Here is a 20,494-nt window from a genome sequence, read left to right on the forward strand (position 1 = left end):
CAGATTTCCTGATGATGCCTCTTCTTATCGCTACAACAAAAGCAGATCTCACGACCAAATCGGACTGGGACACGCCTGGAAGATCTGTTGCACCGTCAATCCGGATTGCATACATTGTGTTTTCTGCTCATTTCCGGTCTCCGACTTCCGGCAGAGTCGCAGTGAGCTGAGCTGAAATCTTTTATATCAGAGAGAAGGGAGTGTCGGAGCGGGATTAAAGGGTTTCTCAGGTATGTATCACGTTTGCGCACATGTACAACAAGCTGTGCTTTTCTCTGCAGTCCTCTGAAACGCTGTGGATCCGGAAATGCAAGTTTGCAGGATGTTGTTAAAAGGCCTGCTCGTGCACTGTTACTGTTTCACATGGACACAGCCCGTTACACTGTATCCGCTCTTCATGGCAATCTGTAAGCAATCAGCTGAAAACGCAGACCATTTCACATGCTTTAACACTTCACATAACAGGAGAAGAAGTTCATCATCAACCTGGTGTTTCTTCTGTAGTGTTACGACTGAGAAAAAGCTTGCAAATTAGAGATAAGTGTAGAGATTTAACACAGACAGTGCAGAAACTCACTCACAGCAGGGTGGTGCAATGTATCGTTTCTACATCAGCATCGCGATAATATTGATCTCTGTGACACCGATATTGCAGTAACTGTATACAATAACATGGATATTGATACAAGTTGTTCTTGCTTTGTGTTTATTTTGGCACTGCAGTCACACTCATGCAGAAACACACACAGCAGCAGCAGGGTGGTGCAATGTATCATTTCTACATCAGCATCGTGATAATCGTGATCTCTGTGATCACTGCAGTCACACTCAAAATCTTTAGCAAACTAGGTCTGTATCTGGCTTTATTTTTGCTGTCGAGCCACAGTGAATTGGTGAACTGTATTTAGAAAATGTGCTCTATTTTTTGCATTTATGAATTATGAACTGGGAAAATGAATAAGTTATTTGTTACTGGATTATTTTACTGGCAAAGTGTTACATATGTAGATGTAAGGTGCTAAAAACTAAACAGTGGTTTTGTCATTTTGAAAAAGACTTTAAAAACATTAACTGTCATGCAACAGGAAAGCTGTTAAATCATGCAGTCTGTGCTGCAAATTTAAATGATTTATATATGTATTTAAATACTTAAATACATAAGGGTTGAGGGTTCGATTCCCGCCTCCGCCCTGTGTGCGTGAAGTTTGCTTGTTCTCCCCGTGCTTGGAGGGGTTCCTCTAGGTACTCCGGTTTCCTCCCCAGTCCAAAGACATGTGTTGTAGGCTGATTGGCATTTCCAAATTGTACGTTGTGTGTGAATGGGTGTGTGAGTGTGTGTGCGATTGTGGGCCCTTGTGCCCTGAGTCCCCTGGGATAAGCTTCAGACTCCCCGCGTCCCTGTGTAGGATAAGCGGTACAGAAAATGGATGGATGGATATTAGTTTGTAGCCTTCAGTAAAATAAGCCACACCACACACATTAGCCCAAAAAAAAGGGAACTAATGTGTGTGGTGTGGCTTATTTTACTGAAGTGCTCACTAAACACACTCGCTTGTGTTCATGCAGGCAAAGTGAGGAAAAACAAGCTTCTCTTTGTCTTTGAATTAAAAGCGTGACATTATGTGCAATTTTGCAACCAGATGAAGTTAGGGTCCAGTAACCTCTAGACCAGGGATCATCAATGATCATCAATGATCAAATCTACACTTGAACCAGCGCAGCTTGTTTAGCAGATCGTCTGTTATAATTTATCCAATCACGTGTATTCGGTCAAATTATTGGGAAGAAGGCAGCTCATTGGACCAGAAACTAGTCCAGGGCTAGAGCCTGATTAATTAGAGTTTTCACAGACTTTCATAGATTTTCATTTAATTCTTCTCTTAAAAGTTGACAACAAAAACAGAAGGTTTAAAGAGGACTGGACTGGAGAGAGGAATGCGCTTATTCTCCTCATGTCAAATTCAAAACAGACATGTCTCATCTGTTCAGAGTTCATGGCACAAGTCAGAAATGGTAACACAAAGTGAAAACAAAACGAAATAAAACCTCTTCCTATTGTCTTATTTATATCCGTAAACTAATCAGCATTAAAAGGTAAGTGTTGTCACCGTTCAGTCATATTAGTTGCTTATCCAGACCTTCATACGAAAAAAAAAACAGTGTACATTAAGTGTACATTAAGGAAAAAAAATGATTTATGTGTACATTAAGAAAAAAAAATGATTTCAGTGCTACTCTGCTGATTAAACAGTTTAACTACTCTCACTTTTTTACCACAATCTCTACTTAGCTTTACTACTAAAAGAAATGTAATTATTGACTGACTCATGTAGACCAAGTGTTGTCACATTACCAGATTACTTAAGGTTGCGAGTTAATTAGCACGTTAATGGCCCTAATCTGATTTTTTTTTTGCAGTTATCAGATTATGTAAACACACTGTCATGATTATTTGCTTATTACGTGCCTAACTTCTCCAGACTAAGCGTATTTTTTTTATTTTTACGTCATGGTGTCTAGTGACAGAGACGCAAAAGCAGCTTATTGAAAGAAGATGTGAACTCTCTCAAACATTCTGTAGTGTTTCTGTAGGTTGGGTTTGGATGATTGAATGCAAATTGAAGGTGGAGTCGGATATTTTGTAAAACGTTTCATACTGTCCGCTCTGTGAGTCCTCGTCTCACACTAGCATCTAGACGTTCTTTTCTAAGCAGAAGGTCTAGATATGATTTTGGGCGGGGCTTTGGCTATTGAAACACTAGCTGTTTGGATTCTGAGCTTTAAATTCTGCATGTATAGGTTGCAAGATATTGCAGCGCATTGCTGCAATCACTGTAAGCGAGAGATTCATAATATGGCATTGTGTCTGTTTCACACAGCCCTGACTCACACGCTTCAGCTTTGTCTGCATTCCAATGGGCAAATGTGCTCATCAAAACACAGACTCACAGGATTAAACCTGTTTAAACGAAACACAATAGATTGTGGCGATGATGCTTATTGAGCAGTATGAGAATGTGGAAAATGTAGACTGTGTTTGTGTGTTTGTGTGTGGCTGATTTTTAGGTGTGAACAGGAACCAGGCAGATTGCAGAAGTGTCCTTCTGTGAGACAGATAGACCTGCCGTCAGTTTGGTCACACTCAGAAAACCGTGATGGGGATGAACGAGAAGGACAGAGCTCAGAGTTTCCTGAAAAGTTTTGTGGAGCAGTTTGAGAACCCGCTGGGCCAAGATGACCCGCTTCCTCTCGCTCCACTCAGCCGCACTGTGACCCTGGAGGAGGTGAAAGGTGAAAGCCTGGACCTGGGGCTTCGGCTGCTGTCTGCAAGGTGAGTTATGTGGTGTGTGCGCGTGCGTGTGTGTGTGCATGTTTGTGTGTGTGTGTGCATGCACGCATGCACGCACACACGCACATACAGTATGTGTATGTGTTGACATGAACTTTCAAGTCCATTTGTATCTGACAGAAATTTCACTTTAAACTGTAGTTAAATATAAATGAAGTTTATATATAATTGTTTTAATTTAACTAATCTCTAAAAAGATATTGTGTTGTGTTCTGTTTTTATCACAATGTCACTAGGAAAAGCAATAGCATCAGCTGTCCATTTGTGTTCAAGTCTGTGCATGTGTTTATGTTCGTCATAGTATGTTATGTTTTTTTGAGTCTTATTCTAAGGCATGTGGCGTAGTGAAAGCGTCTCCCTTACAGTTTGTGTGTGTGTGTGTGTGTGTGTGTGTGTGTGTGTGGAGTCACACCTGTCCCTTCTCCCTGTCTCAAACTAGAAGAGGACTGTTGATACATTCCTGTAATTCCTCTATACTCTCCTATCTCTCCTTCTCTCTCGCATTTTTTTTTGACGGATAGCAGCTGCACAAGTTCAGACTTAGTTCTCTCTCTATTTTCTTGCACATGTCTCTCGCCCATCTAAAGCAAAACTCAGTTTAAAATGCCATACTAATGTAGTTTCCTATCTATTCTCTCTCTCTCTCTCTCTCTCTCTTTGTCTCTCTTTCTGTCTTCGTCTCATTTATCTCACTTATTTTTTCTTATTCTTACTTATGTTTTTATTTAATCTCACTTTTTAAAAAAAACTATTTTGTCCTCTCTATCTCTGACTCTCTTACTGTCTTTGTCTGTCTCTTGCTCTCTCCTGCACTCTCTCACCCTGTCTCTTGCTCTCTCTTTTGATCTCTCTCTCTTTCTGACTCTGTGTGTGTGTGTGTGTGTTTCTTTCCCATTCTCTTGTTTCTGTCTCTCTTGTTTCTATTTCTCTGTCTGCCTCTCTCTCTCTCTCTCTCTCTCTCTCTCTCTCTCTCTCTCTCTGTTTGTCTGTATGTGTGTGTGTTTATTTCCCACTCTTTCTGTTTCTGGTACATTCCTCATGGCAGACTTCCTGTTCACGAAGCAACCATTGTTCTACCCACTTCCTTTCGATCAGAGTTCATTTCCTGTTAGCGTAGCACTGTGTCATGTTCAGAGTGTTGCACCGACCACACTTACCTGACTCAAATTCGAAAGGAATGGATCAACTTGTTCATTATTCTGTGCCAAAGTAAAATGAAACAGTATGTCGCATTTTTAGGAAGCAGTGCTCTTGACGCTCCAACGCACTGATCAGCTACTCAGTGACGTATAAATATAGGCCTTACATGAAGCAAAAAGAGGATCTAGGCCAACTACGGGATTCTCTTTTTAATAATAATAATAATAATAATAATATAATTTCAAAGACTTCTTAGCAAACTCTGATTTGCAGAATTGCAGTGAAACGAATATGGTTTCTTAACTTCAGGTGTCTATTTGCATTTTTATGAGCCAGAAACTAGCTCCGCCCCCAGGCACTTATAAGGTATAAGTGGTTTTAATAGGGGTTGAGAAAAGAAGGCGGGGTCTCAATAGCATATTTCACATTTGAACTTTTAAACTGGAATTCACTGGGAATTGTTTGGGAAAAGGTGTGGAGGTGAACTCAAGTTGAAATCCTGGGATGTCATGTACAATTCCCAGGAGAATAGCAGGAGTGTTCATGAATTAAGAGACCCTGATATGTGACCAGGAAGGAGGATGATAGATTTATGATGCTGTTTGATTAAAGCATTAGCACTGGAAAGTGATAACAGTGGGGAAAAGTCAAGGAAGAGTTGAAGTCTGGAAATTAGAGGGATTCAGAAGTGAGAGAAGAGTTTTTAAGGACAAAATTCTTCATCATACTCGTAAAACAAACTAAAATGTAAATACTCCAAATACATCATAGCTATGTTGGATTTGTTATACATCACATTCTATAGTGTAAGATATCATCCAAACACCACAAGTTTGAGTTACGTAAAAGCTGAATATTAGCAGCAAAGTTATTATGATAATCTCCTGGGTTTTTATAGGTATCACTGGAAGTTTTTAGTAACATTGCAATTGGCCTTAATGATTACACACCGCACCTTTAAGTGGTCTGCTTTTTGTGTGCTTGTGTATGATTACACACTGCACCTTTAAATAGTCTGCTTTTCGTGTGCTTGTGTATGCATGCAGGAACGCCCCTGGCTGGTTGAGTGCGTTGATGTGCCATGCTGCGGTCACTGAGCTTCTGAAAGATGACCTTTCACCTTTCCACTGCCCTAAAGACCCTGAACAGCAGCAGGAGGGTGAAGCAGAAACAGTTTGTGAGTGGCGCAATGCATTTAGGCTTTATCACTTATTTTATACACGCATTTACATATTTATCTCAACCTTTTTTGCAGGTTTAGGTTTTATAGAACTTGATGTACTAGATTGGATAATGCAACATGGCTGCCCTCTGGCGTTCCCATAGAATACTGCAGCCTGACAGTTTCTAGAGAACATGTTCTCTGTAGAGACTATTTGTTCTCTTGCTTTGTAAATCTAATTCTAAAAAAACTTATCTCACCCTGTAAGGCTCAATCTAAAGTCAATCTAATTTTCCCTCCACAGTGCTGCAGTCTGAGCCTGTTCAGCGTCTGTTTATCAACAAGCTGAGAGAAGTGGGAGTGGCCTGGCAGAAACAGCTACCCAATCCAACGCCTCGGTCCTCGCGGTCCCGCCTCTGCTCTGTCCACGCCATTCGGAACACACGCAGGAAGATGGAGGATCGTCACGTGATACTGCCTGAGTTTAACCAGCTTTTTGGGTTACAGGTCAGGGGTTAGGCTCAGACTTCTTATCACGCTCCTCTAGGTCTTATCACCTCGACCTGGTTTAGGAGCGTCGAGTCTGCTCCTTTGTGATTTTGTTCTAAGTACGGATGTGCCACGTCTGAGGGATTGCAGATGTTTTTTTTGAGGCAGGAGTGATAGATCTGACAAATAAAATCTAATAGTCTGCCTTCACGTTAGCACGTCGCTTGTGTTGTAGTTTGTAGTTTGAGCATGAGTTAATTTAATGAGCCAGAATTTAATAGGTTAATAAAAGATTTGGCAGAACAAACTCCTTCACTCTGAGGAAAATGTACAAATGTAGGTGAAATGTTTGTAGGGATGGAAAATACTTGAGACATTTTACTTCATTACTGTACTTTTTACTCCTTACATTTTTATTTTGACCTTCAGAGTAGATATTACAAATCTCAAACACAATGAAATTTTTATTATTTTTTTTCCATAGATATAGATTCATATAAGATGAGACCGCTGCCCATGTAAAAAAATTAAAAAAAAAAGAAAAAATATGGGCCTTTAAATCAATTTGCCATCAAAACAAAGTTAACTTTAAGTTTTGTATATTAGCTAGTTACACTTTGTAATTTAGCTATTTAAATTAGCTAGCAAGTTAGGTCTTGTAAATTAGCTAGTTGCATTTTGTAATTTAGCTATTTAAATTAGCTAGCAAGTTAGGTCTTGTAAATTAGCTAGTTGCATTTTGTAATTTAGCTATTTAAATTAGCTAGCAAGTTAGGTCTTGTAAATTAGCTAGTTGCATTTTGTAATTTAGCTATTTAAATTGGCTAGCAAGTTAGGTTTTGTAAATTAGCTAGTTACATTTTGTAAATTAGTTCGTTAAATTAGCTAGCTAGTTAAATTTTTGTTTTCATAGCTAATGCCGCTTTAACATTCATTCCAACAAGGGTATAAAACATTAGCTAACCAGCAGGTTTGTCTGAGTTAGCAAAATATTTTTTGCTTGACTGATTGCTTAGCGAACTAGCTAAGTCTAGTGAACTCTTTCCACCCCTGGCTGTTCGTTTCTACGTTCTGAATGTTGTACAGAATGTGATACCTGTCAAGTTTTATTTCTGAACAGACTGGTAGGTTGAATGATGTCATTTAAAGCCACAGGGATGGAACACAGCTTCAGTTTCCACAAGTGTGAAACAGTGAAAAGAAAAGAAAAACAGTGAAAATAACAAAAGTCTAAGCAATGTGATAAATAAACTAGTCATGAAGGAGTCAAACTGGGAATGAAACAATATTACAAACTCGAAAAGAGTTGTAATAGGGTGGCGAGTCACACTGCATGTAGCTGCCTGGTAGAAATTACACAATGTTTACTCTTAATCCTGTAAATGCTGCTGATTAAAGTTGGTCTATTTCCTACAGGACGGCGTGGAGCGTGAGTACTACGCCGTGTTTGATGGTCATGGAGGAGTCGACGCTGCCACCTACGCTTCTACTCACCTGCACGTCATCCTCAGCCAACAAGAAGCACTGAAGAGTGACACCAGCACGGCCTTTAAAAACTCCTTCGTACAAACAGACGATATGTTCAAGATCAAGGCCAAGAGAGAGGTATGATCGAGCGGAGGAGAGTAAACGGAAGTGTATTTCATGATAATTTTTTTTTTTTTTTTTTTTTAAACAATATCATGTTCAATATTACAAAATGGTATAGATCATATATAAGTATAAATACCTGTTATGTGTCATCAGTAAAGAATAAACCACTTGGGGGTGTACTGTTATTGGAAAATAATCAATGATGCGGTATTGTGGTGTAGGCCAACGCAAAGTGGAGTCACTGTTACCACCCTGAAGTGCAGAATTTTCCAATAACAGCGTGTCTCAAAGTGTTTTATATCTCTCATATATGGCAGCAATTTGTCAACAACAACATAGTTTTATTTCTTAACAAATGAGAGGTTATACTTTTTATCAATTTATAGTTACATTTAATGTTGCAGGACACCTGTGGAAAAGGTGTTCCTGTTATCACTTACATTTTAACAGTTGTTCAGTTCAATTCAATTTTTTTTACAATGGACATTGTCACAAAGCAGCTTTACAGAAATCTGGATATAAATTTGAAATTTATAAATGAGCAAACCAGAGACGATGGTGGCAAAAAAAACCTCCCTGAGGCTACAAGAGGAAGAAATCTTGAGAGGAACCAGACTCAAACCACCCTCCTCATCTTGGTGATGCAGATAATGTGATTATAAATCAGATCAGTTATAATGAGTCATTTTTCATCACCTTCTCTTGAAGTTAAAAACGCAGCTTGTCAAGTTACAGAGAAACCGGAAAACACAAAGCACTCCGTCCTGAAGACTTTCCTGTAGCAGAAAATGTAATATATAGATTTACTACAACAAAGCCCTGACACTGGAGACTCCTTCCATAAATGTTAAATAAACATATTGAATCAAATATAATCCTTTGATATCTTCATTAGCAAGTTTTGAATATTTTATTGTTGTGCTGTTACTTGGTTAGCTAAAATTATAATAATAATATAATAACAATTATATTGCTCTATATTAAAATTATTATTTGTCACAATTATGCAGCCAATTTAGGAACAAAATAATTGTGAACAAAATAACAGTCTAATATTTGTGCTTTATAAACCTGAATTCCTTTAAATGTATGCATTTCTGAACCAAAGGAAGTGAGTGTTTACTCACATTTACTGTGTTGATCTTTGCAATGTTGAATATAAACACAAATTGACTTAATAAAGTAATAAATATACCACCAGTGTAGCCAATGAAACAGGATTTAATTCCTCAGCTTTAATAAAAACCAAAACAGTGGCTCAGAAATAACAAACCCAATCATAATGAGTTAACAGAGAGAACTAAAAACTATGATCATAATTAAAATACAGTTAATAGGGTTATATACTATATAATTAATGTGACATTGAATTTAGATATTAATTATGACAATATTGTATATGGTGGAAAAGATGGTGGCACGTCATGGGTTAAGGTTCTGTCCCACTGACTAGAAAGTTGTGAATTGAAATCCCAGCACTAAAACAGCTACAGTTTATATTCTGCCAAAGGAATAAGTATAAATGTAATGTAAAAAAAAAAAGTGTTCAGAGCAGAACCGTCAGGTTTCGTCCTTGGGTGTTATTCCAGTGGAAAGTTCCGATAACATTTGTTTAATTTCTGAGAAAATCTCCTACACACACTCACACAGTCTGGATAGATGTTTGGTAAGAAGCTTTCAGGACGTTTGTGCTGTTAGTATATGTGTGTGTGTGTGTGTGTGTGCAGGTAGAGATATTAGTCAGCATGGTTATACTGCTCTAATGTGGGCGCAGTGAGAACGCTGTTGAGAGAGAGAGAAAGTTGCATGAAAGGCTTCGAGTTTAGTCACTCGAACTCTGAGGAAGCTGTGTTTTTTGTTTATTCCGCTCAGTGTTGTTTCTGAGAATGGATCAAGTGCACAGTGCAGCAAACTGGTTTGCATCAGTTATTACTGATTACAGCCCATGAATGTTTGTGTGATTGTGTAACGTTTGTGTTGTATCTGCAGCGCATGCGCAGTGGCAGTACGGGTGTGGCTGTGTTGCTGGCTGCTGATTGGCTGACGGTGTCCTGGCTGGGCGACTCGCAGGCCATGGTGGTGAAAAAGGGCGAGCCCGTCATCCTTATGGACCCCCATAAACCTGAGAGAGAGGTACAACACACACTCATCGTGGCCGGTCAATCATACACAACCTTATCATTAAGAATATTGTAATAACAGTGACTGGTACATTTTTAAATCACACTCAGAATCAGTAGTTCAGTATGAAATTTATCCCAACTACACAAGAAGCACTTTTTTCCTCCTTGTGGCTGTTTCTGTGACTTATAACTGAAGTGACGTACATAAGACATTATAATTTTTGCATTAATAATGTTAATATTGTCACCTGCTTCATTTCAACACATAAATTCAAACATTAAACCATACACATATGTATGGCAGCCTGGGAAAACCCTTTACATGCTGAAATTTAGACATCTTCTACTACACTTCTGAAACCTACAGGGTTTCCCGAACTGAAATATTTTCCTCTTTTGCATTTATCTCAATCACGATTAAAGTTCTAGCATTTTAAAATCTACTCCCAAAAGGGAGAAAACCACATTTAAAGATTTCATTCCAGTAGCAGCGCAGGAGCATTTTGGATATTATTCAGTCAGTATCTGATTACAAACTGAAATGATTAGGTTAATGGCCATTTCACTACGGCATGTAGCTCTCCAGCAGCTTAAATCAAAGCCTGACATTCACTGCGTGAAGAAATCACACTTCACTAGCAGGGTTTTAGATAGCTTTAGGCAGGCTGAGGCTTTGCCCACATGTATACAGATGTTTCTGAAAATGTCATTTTACCCCACTGTTTAAAAAAAAAAAAAAAATCTTGGCCACATGAATAGCATTTTTTAAAATATACTGTATACAGCCACAGTAAAACTCAAAAACGATTTGAAAATGCTCACATGAGCACAGCTATAATATTTCGTAAACTGCTACGTCAAAGACCTCAAGAACAGTGCTGACATCTGCATACTCAGCGGCAGAGAAGGAGAAAGGAAAAGAAACCTCAACATGCAGAGAAAATGCAGAAAAAATGTATGTTTTCAAAAATATCCATCTACATGTGGATGGGTCCTGAGTGTTTTTGCCACCATTTGATAAACTGACTCTTTACACAACATAATCTTTGCAGGAAGGAAGCCAAAGCAAGATTGCAAAATAAAAAAACATTTACACATCATTTATGTTGAAATATATCTACGATTTCTTAAAGTCACATGGTTTCTTAATCTGACAGGTTATGATATAGATATGGTATAATGCTAGTGTGATACTATGCAGTTAAATCAAATGAACATGACCTGTTTAGGAGATAATCTAAATAACAAATCGCCCATATCATAAAAATTGTTGCTAATTTTCAGTAAATGATGACTTTGTTACTTATATAAAATGTGTTGCATGAATTGAGCCTAATCTAGGCTAGAGGCTATTATTGTGTGTTTCAAACTTTTGTAATCAGGAAAACACACTTCCAAGTACACTAATCAGCTAATCAAACAGTTTGTGTAATGCATTCTAACATTGTACTGCATTAATCATATGTATACATCGGCCATGTTATGTATGATGTCACGCTCGGTGGAAAAAGGGCAAGTTGTCCATTCTCAAAAAAAATACAGAAGTGGACCAAAAACTCAACCTGTGTTCCACACACAACTCTAAGAAATGGGATAAAACCCCCTCAAAGGACACAGCATTGAGAAACAGTAACTGGATTAAAGTCTATTCCCGCTATATTAAAACTGTAGTTAGTTGCATTCTGGACGTTTGCCTTTTCCCTCTTCTATTTCTCATGAACAAAACGTCCAAAAATGATCACACTGATATTTTATCCCTCCAAATTAGACAGAAAAGAGAAATGGTTTTTAAAGTATATTTTGCTAAACCTTGCTGAAGGGAATGTTCCAGAAATACAGATTACTGCTCTTTTAATTTTGAAGGGAATCCTTAAGAGACTGTTAAGTGCATGAAGTGGACGAAGATTTATTTTTCTTGGCTTTGCTGTGAGGAGGCTAAAATGGGTGCTGAAAGGATCGGTTTTCTTCACCCTAAGCGATTTCGTGTGTTTAGCCTTCTTTTTAGTGAAATCTGTGGGAGAACAATCTTATCAAGTCATCTACTTCATGCACTTTTTAGAATGTCCTTTAACTATGCCTTAACTTATTATCTTATCTGAAATATTACGCCTTTAATAGCAGCTGTAATCAGTGTGTATTAAGATTTGGTTGTAGTTTTATACTCTTCTCAGGAGTGAGAAAACACGTTGTTCATGACTGAAAATGGAAAGCTGAATGTTAACAGAAAAACAAGTGCAATCTTTTAAGTGCTCCAGGTTTTATCGTTGTTGTTTTGGATAAGCTTTAGTTAGTGTATATCATTTTTTATGAATGTTAAGACATTAGCATTACACATTTATTTCTACTGGCTGGTTATTATTTCTGCGTGCTCCTGGTGGTCTCTGATCCTCCTCTGTCTGTGCAGGATGAGAAGAAGAGAATAGAGGAGCTGGGTGGCTGCATCGCCTTCATGGGCTGCTGGCGTGTTAACGGGACATATGCTGTTTCCAGGGCAATTGGTGAGTAACCACGATAATGATGTCACTTTTTTTCGTCTGAATGATCTGACTGGAATTGAGAGAATGACATCATTTTTTAGGTCACTCGCTAATGTCACTGTAATTTACCAGAAGTTATTAGCAGACATCAGCGCAGCAAGCTTATTTCCAACAAGCTTTGGAGTTTTTTTTACACGTACAGTCAGGTCCATGAGTATTTGGGCAGTGACACAATTTTCATAAATTTTGCCTCTGTACACCACCACAGTGGATTTGAAATGAAGCAATCAGCTTTAATTCAAGGGGTTTAACAAAAATATTGCATTAATCGTTTAAGAATCACAGCCATTTTTTTTTTACAGAGTCCCTCCATTTTCACAGGTTCAAAAGTAATTGGACAAATGACTGATGAGCAGTTTCGTGGCCAGGTGTGGCCTGTTCCCTCGTTATTTCATGACACATTAAGGAGATAAAAGGTCTGGAGTTGATTCCAAGCGTTGAATTTGCATTTGGTAGCTGTTCATGGGAACTCTCAATATCATCTGTCAAACATGGTGGAGGAAGTGTTATGGCATGGGCATGTATGGCTGCTAATGGAACTGAGTCAGTGGTGTTTATTGATGATGTGACTGCTGACAGAAGTAGCAGGATGAATTCTGAAGTGTACAGAGGTGGAAGATTTCTGCTCAGATTCAGTTAAATGCTGCAAAACTGTTAGGACAGGGCTTCATAGTACAGATGGATAATGACCCGAAACGCACAGCGAAAGCAACCCACAGGCTTCTTAAGGCAAAGAAACTAAATGATCTTAGATGTCTGATGATCTCAACCCAATAGAGCATGCTTTTCACTTACTGAAGACAAAACTGAAGGATGAAAGACCCACAAACAAGCAGCAACTGAAGGCGGCTGCAGTAAAGTAAAGGCCTGACAAAGCATCTCAATGGAGGAAACTCAGCATTTGGTGATATCCATGGGTTTCAGACTTCAGGCAGTCATTGACTGCAAAGGACTTGCAACCAAGTATTAAAAATAATCCTAATATTTATAGTTGTTCGTTTGTCCAATTATTTTTGAGCCTGTGAAAATGGAGGGACTCTGTAAAAAATGGCTGTAAACAGTTAATGCAATATTTTTGTTAAACCCCTTGAATTAAAGCTGAAAGTCTACACTTTGGCATACAGTGGCAAAATTACCAAAATTGTATCACTGCTCAAATACTAATATATGAAATATAATACATATATATTCAAACTGAGCAGACCACTTTATACGTAAACAGAATTTTCACTTTCCATCACTCCTCCACAAAGTATCACATCAAAATGCTGAAATGAGAAATCTCTGACATTGTCAAATTCTTGGTTCTCGTTGACATGCACACTTCATGACGTGCTGTTTTTGGAAAATAATTAAGTTTGGGGTGGTATCAGTAGCTCTGCATGTGTTTTGTTCAGAGATATTATAAAATTTTTATATAATGCTTTTTAACTCTCCTGTCCTCAAATCAATAACAATTTCTGAACCATTTTAGCGATTTTAAAGCAACTTCATAAATCCTATAACCCACTGTATAATAAATATTAAAAACAAGCCCAGATATTATACCAGGCTGATTTTATCTTTAGCCAAATATGCTAAATTCAGATATAAACTTAACATTCAGAAGCATCCGAAATCCATTTTAGCAAAAATAAATAAATATATGCAACGTAAGTTAACGAGGACAATAACTTTGTTATTTGCCTCTTTATTATTTGTGCCTGTGAAGAAGCTTTTTGACATGAATTTTGACATTAATTTTCCTCCCTAATATTTTTGGATATACACAATACACAAAGTCCGCTACATTTTTTTAGGAGCAACTATTGTGACTTTACCACACTGCTTATTTTACCATATTCATTTTATTTATAGACTGAAATGTTGTATGTGTTTTTATACAGAAGTGTTGTTGAATCTTCGATTCTGATTGGTCAGAAAATGTTGATTAATTTTCTATAACAGCAGTTTTTTAAATGTATTTTAAAAATTTACAATTTTTAAAATGTATCTCATTTTTGATATGATGACATTTTCTGTAAGGAGACATTTATTTATCGTTTTTGGAAGAGCTTCATAATAGTCGGAGATAAAGCTCTAACTTTAGGTCTATATAACTGTATATTAGCTTCTATATAATGTATAAAATCATAACAGGAAAAAGTGCAGTGTTATTCTTTAATAAATAACAGTGGTTAGTGTTGGTAAATTGCTGTGATATAAGAGGAATAAAACACTTCAGGATGTGCTATTATTATAAAATGATCATTTCAGGGTGATGACAGGAAATCACACCATCCTGTCCTCGATTATCTTCCTGTATGACGGTACGTATTTCCATCTCTGACTTTCAGGTGATTTCGATCAGAAGCCGTACGTGTCCAACGCGGCAGACTGCTCCTCGGTTCAGCTGAGTGGAGATGAGGACTACGTCCTGCTGGCGTGTGACGGTTTCTTCGATGTTTTGCGGCCGGCTGACGTTCCTGCTCTGGTTCTGGAGGCCCTGCGTGAGGCTGGTGGCTCGGGGGAGAACGTCGCTCAGAGCCTCGTGGCTCAGGCTAAAGCTGCGGGCTCCAGCGACAACATCACCGTCCTGCTGGTGTTCCTGCGCGAGCCACGGGACCTCCTACTCTCAGAGTCGACGGCAGGGCAAGTGTGAGAGAGCACACAGGAAAGAGAGACAGGAGTGTTAGAGCAGACCACTAGAGGGCTGATGATCTCTTACAGTGAGAGCCATCTCACTGTATCTGACACTGAGGCATCACACTGCTCAGTGTCATACTTTAATAATTAAGGTCATCGAAGAGCAAAATGATGTCAGTGTAGTTCTTAATATCAGAGAAACAGTGTTTTTTTTATGTTAAAAAGTGATGCCTTTTATTTGACATTTTTACAGCCTTATTTTCTATTATACCATTTTTACATGCATAAAGATTGTCACTATTTTTGAATCTTAATCAAGAGGCATCATCTTTTTTTTTTTTTTTTTTTTTTTTTTTTTTTTTTTTTTTGACAGAATGCCAGACAGTTTTAATTCCTCAAGTTATCTTTGCCTTGACATACTGACTGTTCATGATTTCCCAGGTGCTTATTGTTCCCAAAAGGCTGTGATACCGTTCTTATAGGTCTCTTAGGGATCACCGTTGTCTGATTAAAAAGATCGCAGTAATGTTAACAACACTGCATAAAGTGTGAACGCATCAGTTGCGAAGTTATTTTCGTAACATTAGCAAGGTGTTGGGTTCATTTTTCTGTTAAGATGTAATGGTTGTGTTGCAAGCCTGTGCTTTATTGTATTTTATTTTTACGTTTATTTATAGCTGTTACAACGCAGTATAACATTATAGGGCATACCAGTCTGTATTGGTCAAAGTATCATGCTTTGAAGATAAAATGCACAGTCAGTTTTGTCTTCTTAACAACGTCAGTGTTTTTGCATTTTAATTTTTTAAATGTTTTAATATGCATTTGTTGATGACATGAACTGTTAGCAGCCTTTCAGTGCCAAAAAACATTTTGCAAGAGTCTAACTTAGCCAGGAGTTCTTTGTGTATGTGATCTCCTTCAGTGTATATGTATATAATTAATATATTTAACTTAAAGGAGCGGTTTGTAATTTTTAGAGCTTTTATCTGCCTGTGAGCTGAACTGCAGTTGCAGCAATAATATTCATAAACTCCACTTCCTCTGTTAAATCTACATGTTTTGTGAGGTTCCTTTTAAAATAAAGTGGAAGAGTGAATTTCAGGACCAGAAAAATGTAAAAAGTTCCTCGAATTTAGGAAAAAAAAAACCCAAAAAAACAGCCAAATCTGTGGCGTAACAATATTGCAAATCCCTATCAAAAAATGTAGTTTTCTGAAAGTATTTTTGAAACAGTGTGATTATTACAGGCCTAGAAACCCTTCTAAACATTACAGACTACACCTTTAATCCTTTTTCTCATTGAACGCAGTGTTGATCGTGATTAACGTGTAGTGTAGGTCAGTTTTCCAGGCATTAATTAATCCTAATTCCAGACTGAGACAGACTTTTGAGTCCAAGCCTGGAAAAACTGCTCCTCCAAGCATTTTAGTTTCTCCAAACACTAGTTTAATGTTTGTGTGTTTGTGTTTGGGGAAAGTTGCAGCCAGGCCGGCTTGCTGTCAGGCCACAGGTCCTGCATGCACTGGGCCGTCTCATGTTACCGCCCGTTCACATGTCATGAATATTTGAAAGCCTTGTGACATGGAGCTAATATGACTGGAGCGTGGCTTTAACACGAGCAGGCTAAGAATAGAGCTAACTATATAGAGAGAGGAGGAAGGAGAAAGTGTTGATTTAGTGATTTGGTGTATAGAAAATGCCGAGGACATTGACGTGCAGTGATTCTTTCACATTTCACGTTAATATTTTTAATCTGTTTTAACAATCTTGTGTATGACTGGGAATACCTGGCTTACATTACCTTCTACCTGCCTCAGAAATGTTTCTTTAGAGTTGCTCTTCTGCCTAGCGTTGCAATTTGCAATGAAGATTAGACATTTTGGAGTGATGTATGTGTGTGTGTGTGTGTGTGTGGTGTTTTTTTTTTTTTTTTTTTTTTTTTTTTTTTTTTTTAAATTGACTCCTTTTTTAAATCTAACAATTCTGTACAAAATCTGCATTTTGTATGTCAATAACTGACTTAAATGATCTTGTATCTGTCTCAGTAGTGATGTCATGGTTGCCATGGTTACTGGTATAAATGGACCAGCAGGGCTAACCTCTCTTGTCTTTCAAAGATCGAAAGACATGAATAGAGGTTTTCATTTTTGGCATCCACACCAGATTATTTCCTGTTAACGAATGTCTTAAAGTGAAATATTTTGGATTTTTTTGGAACCAGGAGCAACAGCATCACTAATGGTCGTAAGAAAAATATACTGAATGGTATAAAGAAGTGACTCTGGGGCTGATTTCTTTCTAGCTCACACTGTAGATTCATGCATCCTATCAGCCTCTATGTTCTTTGTTGAATTATTGATGATTAAATTTGAGCCCTAAAATTTTAGGTTAGCAGAATTTTTTTTAAACTCCCATTTCTTTCTTTTTTTGGATTTTCCCACATTTTTCTCCCCAATTTGCTCACCTGCCAATTCCCACCCGCCAGCCAGCCCTCTCCAATCTTACGACAGCTACCAACCGGGAAGGGGTGAAGACTAGCATATGCGTCTGAGACATGTGAAACCATCGTCTTTTCAAACTGCTGCTCATGATGCATCACAGGGCAGCAGAACACACTCAGAGAAAAGCGCAATCTGCCCTCTTCTGCATACATGAGCTCATGGACGCTCTCGATTGGTTAGTGTCGCTGTGATTGACAGTAGAGAGAGAGAATGCCATCCCTCCCACCCTGAGATCACGGACAATTTTGCGCCCTTGGCTCCCGGCAATGGCTTGCTATGGCAATGTCGGGATTTGAATTTACAATCTCCCGACGATTATTCGAAAGCTCTTCTGTTGCACCACTGATTTCTAGAACAAGTTTCCTGAGAACATTTCGAAATGTTCCCGCAGCATTTTTAGTGAACTAATGTTAGTTGGTTTCTGTCTAACTGTAAACATTGTGAAGTACATCGTTATCGTGCGAAGTCAGACGTTTTCAGAACATTTCAGAAATGTTATTTTGTAACTTAACAGCCGAATCTTCTTAGATCCTGTTAAATACGTGTCTGAAAGTTCGGATAATGTTGGGTGCTTTCCTGCTGTGTGTCATGATGTAGAAAAGCCCCAGATTGATCAGGAGTGTGAGTATTTGACTTTGACCTGCTTTAATTTGGCTATCAGTTATCTCTCTGCTGTTAGTCTTTACAGTCATTGTGTGCCACTTGCATAATGTGGAAACTTAATCTGTCTGATCTCACATTTCCGATCAGAGTAGTAATACTTCATGACTTCACTGGCGGAGTAATCAGACAGGTTTAGATAAAACTAATATCCTGGTTTACCGATATGTAGTGTTGTCATGGGCATCATCAAAACATACTTTTTTGCAATTGGTCGCATTTTGTCTCCTCTCACGTAAATCGTTTTTGAGCAGAGTTAACGTGTATAATACTGAACATCGTGGATTCGGAGTTTTTATTACCATTGAAAGACCCATGGTGACTTACTTTCTGATGCTGAAACAAATTTTGACATTTGAAAATGTTCACTATTGACTGAACGCAGCATTCCAAAGGAAATTAGTAGCTTGTAGCTGTTGGTGTTTTTTTATTAGAGGACGTGAATCCAGAACACTTAACCCATGTGTAACACATATCTCACACTTTTGTGCCTTATTTTGTTGTAATACGAACACTGCCAATACACACAACTGTTTCTTTTCACATCTACTGAGCTGATCAACTTGTTTATTCCACTTGAACTTTTCTACATGCTGTTGTGCCTGTTTAAACGGTTTATAAACTTTTCTACTTTATACTGATGAATAACTTTGATTCCATGCTGTTTTTATATGTCATTAGATTGTAATAACTAATTTAATGATAACATTGGTAAGTTAGAATGGATTCAGGTTTCTGTAGGGAAAAGTCAGTGGATATATTTTGGAAACCTTTTCCTGGAAAGTATTACATCTGCATTTCATTTGCATTCAGTAACACGAGAGCTGAAATCTAATCAGTCGGGATATTAAATAAACAATAACCACATGTTTTGTTTCATGTCTCATTTGTTGCAATTTACTGTAATTCCTTATGTAACAGCTGCTGTAGGCAGCCATCATGTTTCAAGGTTGTTTAATGTAATTGGTGGTTAAAATAATTAGTGCAAGTTGAACATGGCAAGATATTTTACACTTACTGTACATTCTCACTTTCTACTCATGATATCTTCCAAATATACTTGAATAAACATGTTCATTTCTTTTCCTTCTCTTCTGTTACAATTCCAGGTGAATAGAAGTATTTATAGCCTACTGCCCAGATAATTATGAGAAATATAATTTTAAATTGTATGCTGGTTGAAATGCAGTGTTAATGGGAAGAGGATTTAGATGATCCATTATAAAGTTAGAAACCAACTTTGGTAGGACATGACGTCAGTGCGCTCTGGGAAATTGATGTGGTTCTGTAAAGAGTCGGTGGAGAAACTAATATTAAAAGTTACAGTGTCTCACAGCTCCAAGGTCCTTGGTTCGATCCTGACCTTGGGCTACTGTCTGTATGGAGTTTTGCATGTTCTCCCTGTGTCCATGTGGGTTTCCTCTGGGTTCTCCGGTTTCCAGCCACATCCTAAAAACATGCTGGTAGGTGACACGGCTACATTAATGACCCCTAGATGTGAACGAGTGTGTGCAAAAGGAATGGTGTCCCATCCAGAGTGTGTCCCCGCTCCAAGCCCTGTTCCCAGGATAGGCTCCAAACCCACTGGACTATTTACTGAAGATAAATAAGTGAATATACTGAAAATATTTAAGACCTACCTAGTAGTGTAAAAAAAAGAAGAAAATACTCACCAGGAAGTACTTGTGCCAGTAAACTGTGTTTGTGATTGTTTTCTTTAATTACTAATGGATCTGGTGTCAGTCGACATAACCTAAGCAATTATTAACAGCTAGGAATGTACAAATACAGAATTCTGGCCCTGTGTTAATGATGCAGTTGTTAGGCTCAGTTTAACTGGCAGTGAGTGGTAGTGCCAGTTAAAAATTACACACATAAACCCTTTAAGAAAAACCTTTAAAATAAACATATTACAAAAAAATATTTATTGGGGCAGCCAGGGACCCCTCTAACTGTAAAATAAATTCCAATAATAACTTTACTGTAAAGGTTCTTTGGATGAAGAAGTGTTTCAGCAAAAGGGTTCTACTTGAAACCTTTTCTGAAAGGAAAGCAGTGTGTTGTAAAGCTCTATCTTTACTTATTCTCCCAGAGGAACAATCCAAACTGGGTTTAGGGCTTTTATAATTGTGATATATTACATTATATTAGGCTACAGAAATTGGTTTTACTCCTACAGCTTCAGAAGCAAAATGTTGGATGAGAACCAGTTTAAGAAGTCTAATATAATGTACCATACCACATCATGCAAAACATTTAGCCGAAATTAAGTGTTTCAAGTTCATTTCCACTGAGCATTTAGGGAACCTTGT

General features: G+C 37.9%; 1 protein-coding gene across 2 annotated transcripts; it reads left to right on the forward strand.

Annotated features, from left to right (window-relative positions):
• Nucleotides 1-7: 7 nt before the first annotated feature.
• ppm1f (protein phosphatase, Mg2+/Mn2+ dependent, 1F) lies at nt 8-19,049 on the forward strand. 2 transcript variants are annotated; one of them, XM_026931147.3, is made up of 8 exons: nt 8-230; nt 3,067-3,331; nt 5,536-5,666; nt 5,956-6,158; nt 7,557-7,745; nt 9,723-9,866; nt 12,261-12,354; nt 14,730-19,049. In XM_026931147.3, the coding sequence occupies exons 2-8, from the start codon at nt 3,156-3,158 to the stop codon at nt 15,032-15,034; spliced, it is 1,242 nt and encodes a 413-aa protein (XP_026786948.3). In that variant the 5' UTR covers nt 8-230; nt 3,067-3,155; the 3' UTR covers nt 15,035-19,049. The 2 variants fall into 2 exon arrangements, with proteins under 2 accessions (XP_026786948.3, XP_053085122.1); XM_053229147.1 differs by lacking the exon at nt 8-230 and adding an exon at nt 241-407.
• Nucleotides 19,050-20,494: the final 1,445 nt, after the last annotated feature.

The sequence above is a fragment of the Pangasianodon hypophthalmus genome, chromosome 24, assembly GCF_027358585.1.
Source record: "Pangasianodon hypophthalmus isolate fPanHyp1 chromosome 24, fPanHyp1.pri, whole genome shotgun sequence".
NCBI classification, from domain to species: Eukaryota; Metazoa; Chordata; class Actinopteri; order Siluriformes; family Pangasiidae; genus Pangasianodon; species Pangasianodon hypophthalmus.

What these genes read in the sequence shown, in the direction of transcription:
- ppm1f (XM_026931147.3), top strand. Translation starts at nt 3,156, where the DNA reads ATGGGGATGAACGAGAAGGACAGAGCTCAGAGTTTCCTGAAAAGTTTT. An exon ending in ACCAGCTTTTTGGGTTACAG is followed by an intron (nt 6,159 to 7,556) that starts GTCAGGGGTTAG and finishes TATTTCCTACAG; the next exon opens with GACGGCGTGGAGCGTGAGTA. An exon ending in CCCATAAACCTGAGAGAGAG is followed by an intron (nt 9,867 to 12,260) that starts GTACAACACACA and finishes CTGTCTGTGCAG; the next exon opens with GATGAGAAGAAGAGAATAGA.